This window comes from Halyomorpha halys, unplaced genomic scaffold (genome assembly GCF_000696795.3).
Source record: "Halyomorpha halys isolate HHAL.00 unplaced genomic scaffold, Hhal_1.1 Scaffold30.1, whole genome shotgun sequence".
Classification (NCBI taxonomy): Eukaryota; Metazoa; Arthropoda; class Insecta; order Hemiptera; family Pentatomidae; genus Halyomorpha; species Halyomorpha halys.
This window is the reverse complement of record NW_027110126.1, coordinates 1,394,814-1,401,795: the sequence shown is the minus strand read 5'-3', so window position 1 is coordinate 1,401,795 and position 6,982 is coordinate 1,394,814. Positions and strand designations below refer to the sequence as shown.

The 6,982-nt window shown below is 33.5% G+C and overlaps 1 protein-coding gene across 1 annotated transcript in view; it reads right to left on the bottom strand.

The window, feature by feature from the left end:
* Pdfr (Pigment-dispersing factor receptor) overlaps positions 1 to 6,982 on the bottom strand; it is a gene marked incomplete in the record, with an annotated part of 376,134 nt that overhangs the window by 239,634 nt on the left and 129,518 nt on the right. Inside the window, 1 exon segment of the mRNA XM_067048194.1 lies at positions 1,473 to 1,548. Coding sequence (XP_066904295.1) covers positions 1,473 to 1,548 — 76 coding nt within the window.

The window sequence follows — 6,982 nt, the reverse complement described above, 5'->3', positions numbered from 1 at the left end:
TTTAATATTTCTGTTGATCTTTTTAATTAGTTTTAACTTATAACTTTCTATCAGTTTTTTTCTATCAAATAATTTTTGATAAATAATCAAGACGATTCTCACTATAATACTGAATAATAAATCTCTTTAAATTTATATAATTTGTGTTATTATTTTTAATTGAAACTTTGTGATCGACCAAGAAAAATAAATTTTTAAGGAAGGCAAGCCTAATTTTTTTGCATTTCTTTATCACTTCTTCCGTAAAAAAAATCTTGAGGATTTATTTCCCCTCCCAGAAATATGGGAGAGATTCCCAATATTAAGGAATAAATATAACCTCGTAACATTAGACCATGCGAAGGTACCAAATACTGGCATTTCCTAGCATAACGAACAAATGCAGTTTTAATTTTTAAAATACTATATTGGCAGGGAAAAAACAGGTTTCAACGGACTATGAGTATGACAAAATGTATTAAAAATACTGTTAATTAACGTTGATATAAAAAAAAACATAAATTTATATGATACTCCGTAAGATCGTCCGGGGAACCACGCTCCAGAGGGCCAAAAACAGAGTAATACGTGAAGAGCTCCAACTCCCCACTGTGCCGGAGTATATAGGCCGACGGCACATCAAATTATTTGATGGGTTGAAGGCCTGCTGCAACCCACTTTTCAGAGAGATCGCCCCTCCACCACGACCTGGGAGGTGGCAGGGCACGGTTCCCTTAGTCGACGTCCTCGAGGGGAGGCCTTAGACTCTTCAAGTCTGAGGTCTAAATGTTCACCATTCTATCAGCGGAACGGCCCCTCCACGTTCCAATAAGCCACTAGCGTAAGCCAACCAAGTTACAACCTTCATTGGACCCCTCACCTAACCTTATAATGCCAGAAGGTAATCCGAGGTATCCTTCACACCCAGCTATACATAAAGCATACCTATATGTACGTAGCAAATACCCACTAAAACCTTTACAGGAGGATATGAAAAAAAAATTGACTGAATTAGGATTAGGATTTTTTTTACATAACCTAAAAATAAATCTCATTCCGAAATTCCCGTTCTCTAAATTTTATCAGAAAAAAACCAGGAAATGTTTGGTGACACAATTTCCTGATACAACCTGTATGTACAATATAATAGCCAGATCTAAATGTAAACAACCCGGAGAAGAGATTTTTCTATTTATTAAGTGAATGACACTGTTTTCATGATGATGTACATCACTCTTACATTGAATATAAAATTATAATTGAGTTTATTAAAATTTATAGAGAAGATATAAGCAACGTTTTCAATGGTTGACTTTGGATGAGGATATCTTAGCTAAAATTAGACATATATTAAGGAATAGCTAAGATAATAATACATATTTCATTAACTCCCTATCCATGCATGTTATCACAGAATAGATGATGATGCATATCATCAGCTTCTCGTTCTCATTTTAGTAAAATATGGAAGGCTTTAATATAGCTTCACTTACCCGGACCCGTCAAGTTGGAGAATCTCCCTTTGCATAATTCAGCCTCTCTTTTATCTGCGTCAATATCGGTTGTCATCTAAACAACAAATAAATGTGTTAATTATATATAAATTAAATTATCAACAATTAAAGAATTACAATGAAAGATATTATTTCAAATTAGAACCATTCATGATAGAAATTTACTGATCAGTTCTTGAAATAGTCATTATGACCACTTGTAATTAATTAATGATTTATTTTATGATATTATTCTTAATTATATTGATATCTCAAACGTAACTAATCATATTTGGAATGAAAAAAAAATTATTATTTCGGGAGGTCCCTTTAGAAGAATACACAAGAAGAAGGTTACACAATATATTGGCCTAAAACAGTGTGACCGCACTTAATTCCGACATATGTTATAATTGCAAAATAATAATTTAGGATATAGAAAAAACTAAGTACATAAAAAACAAAACAAAAAAGAAGTTACAATATTTACAAATAATAAATGCTAATGTTCAATATTTTCATTATATATCCTATTATAATATTGATTCAGTTTGGAGAAGCAAAATTTTCTTAATCAGAGGGATTTTAAACGAGGGAGGATTGATACATGAGGTATGGTAGAAGTATTGGAGCTCCAGTGAAAAGCAGCTCGGTTTAAAGAGGATTTGTCACAGCAATTCACTGAGCTGGAGGGTAGATGTCAGATAAACAGGACTTGGTATTACGGGATTGGATTGAGTATTTGAAATGTAGCTTTTGTAGGATATACGAGAGGTGTTGAGTACTAATTAATTTGAATGTAAAGGAAACTATGAAATACTGGCATCGGAAGGATGGATAGAGCCACTTCAACTCGGCGTAATACTGGATTATGTACGTATCTCTGGTGATCTCGAAAACAAAATCATAAAACGTTTGAGTTTACCTTAAGAGTACACCGTGCAGCCATGGCCAAAGTAGGATAAAATAAGAGAGGAAACTAAGAGTCGAGGGATTCCATTGAATCTCTTCAAAGATGCAATTATATTTCGTATATTAAATGGAATCGAATAATTTTGTACACAGTCATCTTCTACTGGATATTTTAAACTAATCCTTAGACTATTGAATCTTATCATCATCACCCTGCTCACTTTTGTTTGTGAAGTAGTAATCTGGCCAAACTTAAAATTTTAACATTTTTATTTGTTAGTAAACTTTTTGTTTTAAATTTTTCTACACGTAATATAAACTTGTAATCCCGTTTTCTTGTATTGCATCTCCCTCTTGTTGTGAGATGGCATATGATTCGTAGGGAGTCAATTATTAAATTTTTAGCCAATATTGTTACGCACTTGATACCGACACCTCCATATAGCCGCTATATATAAATGATATAGCTCACGAGTTCTGATCTGAATTTAAGGTCTTTCGTGTGGAAGTTTCTGTCGTTGAAAACAAGTTAGATTGTTACTTTACATACCGATAATATGAGGAAATGAGCTCTTTTCTATTCAGATTTAAATTAATTTTAAGCTTTTCAATTAATTATATTTGTATTTAATGTTAATTCCTCATTTACTGCTGAGTAAGTTCCCGTTTTTCCTCTAATCCCATAATTTTCATCAAATATCATGTAACTAATTTTATTGTTTATTATTTCGGTGGCGTATCAGCAAAGAAAAGTGAAAATATTAATGTCCTTTGATTGCATTTAAAAGTGAGTAGTTTGGATCCACTGCTGTTTGAGACCTGTACTCTTCTAGCCGGCGAAGTAAGAACGGGTGAGATAAATCTCAACGGCTTGGCTTTTTAGTCCAGAAAGATGAAGCAGTGTTCTTACGTATCTGCTCTATTGTGTACATCTGTAGTTTAGATGTTCACAGGCAACCTCATTTTGAAATCCTGTCTGTTCCGATGGAACGATCATCTCCTCAGTGCAGAACTATATTCGATGGTAATTAACAATCCGATCGAAGAGAGCTGATATGCGATAAGATACTGATCGGGATAATTATCAGTCGCTGCCTTTCTTCGCCGGGTTGAGTAGTGGCAGTGTATAAGATTGTGCAAAATCCGTCGGCACGAGTTTAAGATGTTTAACAAGAAAGAATTACTCTTCCTGAGGGGAATCTCTAGAAAAACGTAAGGCATTCCTTTCTGTCCTGACGCCTTGTTCCCTTTGAGGCGCCGAAGTACCAATTTAGCTGGCTGAAGGAAGAGAAGACGGGCCACTGAATGGAACTCAGTGGTCGTCCAGGCACAGGTCGAGGGAAACTGATCGTCCGCTTAGCTTGTTCCAATGAGCCTGCTATCCCCGTATCATCAGGCCGGTCTCCGAAGTAAGATAGGTGATGAAATGAATACTGAGATATTTCCACAATTCCCATCTTCCCCCGAATTCGAGCCAAATCGAACTAGGGCTTTTCTAATGATCGGTATGCCCAGAAAAATATTTTTTTATTATTTCGCATGTTTAAGCGAAATCAATTTGATAAAATTCATATTGGACGATCTTTTTAAGAAATCGTACATTCATTGAAAATTCATCGAATTTGGAATAACTATTCGATCGATTATACTTAAACATAAATTTCGCTATCCATTGAATTGAATTAAATTGAAAAAGTGTCTTAATTTATTCTCTATTATACTTCATAAATACACAATCCTAGCATGGATAGATGACGTCTTCCAGGGAGATTTTCTTATCTATCCCTACCCGGGGGATTTCTTAACTATTTTTACTTACAATTAGTTGAATTATAGTATAATAAAAGATAATTGGACTTCATTGAAGTCATTAAAATTTGACTATAATTCAAATAACATTCGATTTAAAAATAAATTTTTTTTACTTTTTACTGCTTTGAATTTCGATTACACTTTTTATGCTAAAAGAAATTCACCCAAATATTTTATTTTATTTAACTTTAAAAGAGAAGACAAACTTGTTTAAAGACAAACAGGCACGGAACTAAATTAGTAAATTGATGATTAAAACGAAAAATGAGAGCCAAAGTTTTGATTCTGAAGATGTCATTTTTATTTAAGAATACTAAGCTTTTCTACCTTCAGTAATCAGAAAGTAAAAATACGGAATATCAAAAATTGATTCCGAATGAATAATCTATATGAAGGCTGGTATGAGCAGTCAGATTAATTTTGTATCTTTTGGTATATTAATGATTGTATAGTCATAGTTCAGGAGCCTCATCTATAAAAGCCATCTCGTAATGGATGTATATCTGCTAATATGTTTGAAAATTAGTTTTAATCTCACTTAACTCGAAATCGGATTTATAAAACGATTATTACTTTGATAACTAATTTACTCAAGTACCGAATTAGAAATTTTCGTTCGAATAGTTCTTTATACAGATGTTTACCTTGTTTCCTAAACAGTTGATCTTATTGAAAACGTCTTGATAAAACAAATTAAAGAAAATTATGCCTCAAATGAGTACAACGATAAAATAATTCGGTAGAACTACCATATTACGGTTGTAAACCACCAACTCCAGTTGTTCCTTATTCCAGTAGCTGGTTTTTTGACGTCGATATATAACCAGAACAGGTGGTTTACGACCATACGATTTGATCAAATTATTTTTTTATAGTACTCATTCGACGGATGATTTAATGTTCTTTATTTATTTTGTTACATTTTTTTTTTTACTAAGATCCACTATTGAGGACTTAAGAAAAAAAAAAACAATAATAATAATAATAAAGGCTTAGCGAACCCAAAGGTTCGATGCCGATGCTACCAATCGTTCTCTCTATATATATCTGTTCAGTGACAGACCTCCAAATACAAATCTACACAATCATCCCATTGCGAGAGGGAAAGAGGGAGAGAGGAGAGAGGTCAGAGAATAAAATTGAGAGGGGTCAGTAGAATATTAAAAACAAAAGTAATGATAATAAAGACTTAGAGAACCCGAAAGTTCGATACCGACACCACTATTCGTTCTCTACATACATCTGTACAGTGACGCCCATCCAAACCCAAATCTACTAAATCAGTCTAAACACAATCATCCCATTTCGAGAGGGGAGGAGGGGGAGAGGGTGCGGTCAGTGGAATAGTAAAGAACTAAAATAATTACAATAAAGGCATTGAGAACCCAAAGGTTCGATACCGATACCACCAATCTTCTTCGCATTTCTATAACCTGAATTATAGTTACTGGTTGCACTTTCATCAATTCCGCGTAGCACTCTTAACTTATCTTTTTTCGGTCTGAATATTTTACCTAACGCTCTATTTTCAAAAACCTTAAGGTCCTGTTCTTCCCTTAATGCAAGAGCCGTTATTGCAACGTTTCGCATAGATAACATAAGGAAGCATAATAGTTTTAACTTTTATAATAGGATAATATGTTTAGCTAAGCAATTACATTACACACACTGTTGAATACATACACTGTTCAAATGTATTTCTTCCTATATCTATGGTATATCACCGAAATTGCTTCCGTTTCTACTGCTAAGCATATATTTTGTTTCATCCGTATTTATTTCGAGACCTAGTCCCTTAATAGATTTTCTCAAACTATTTAGTTCTAGAGTTTCCACGTCCTCACCCAATAACACCAAATCATCAGCAAATCTTGGCACGAACATTTTACTACATAAAATTAAATCCGTTTTGGTTATCATCGCTTTTTAATGACGTATTCTCTAGTGCTGAATTAATAAAGATAGGTGATAGATAATCATATTTTTTTTAACCTAACCGAACATCAAACTTCTCTCAATTTGATCATGCATGTCTAGATTCATAACTTATTTGATATTCATTGTTCAATACATTTGTACCGATATTTCCAATTCGAACTTTATTAAACGTTTCAGGCATATCCCTACTAGATTTATTAACGTCTGTTCAATAGAAATATTTAAAACTTCGTGTCGACATTCCGGCCTACATTTTATGCCTTTATCAGGATTGACAGGGTGTCGATTTTCCGCTACCTATAGTATAATTTGTTATTACAGAATACTGACACTCTTACAAAGAGTTTATCAACATAGTTATGTTTAATTTTATAGTTTCCTTATGCTCATGTAATATAAAATCATTACCCAAGCACCGGTATTTTACCACCTAACGCCAAATCCCTTCTCGGTGAAAAAAGCGTCCCCGATCCGGAAGAATCGGAGAAAAGAGACAGGTACGAACAAAAATTTCTAATCGAATTCGTTACTTATTTCAAATAATTTGCTGATCATTAAAAGCTTATTTGTAGCTTTATAAGATAATCTACTTTACCATAGTCTTGAAATATAGTCTACAAGCGTTCAGGCTACCTTCCCGTACTGTTGATCGCCTGTACTTATTATGAAGGAAATAATGCTGTAGTATAATAAAGGGTATATAATGTATTGCATTATATTATTACGTATTCTGTAACCATATAAAAAATAAAGAGGTTTGAAAAAAATATATAATAAAGGGTAATTAAAAATCAAAGTCTGCATGAATGCAGACAAGGCCATGGACCAGGCCGCCGCAGCGGCCCAAC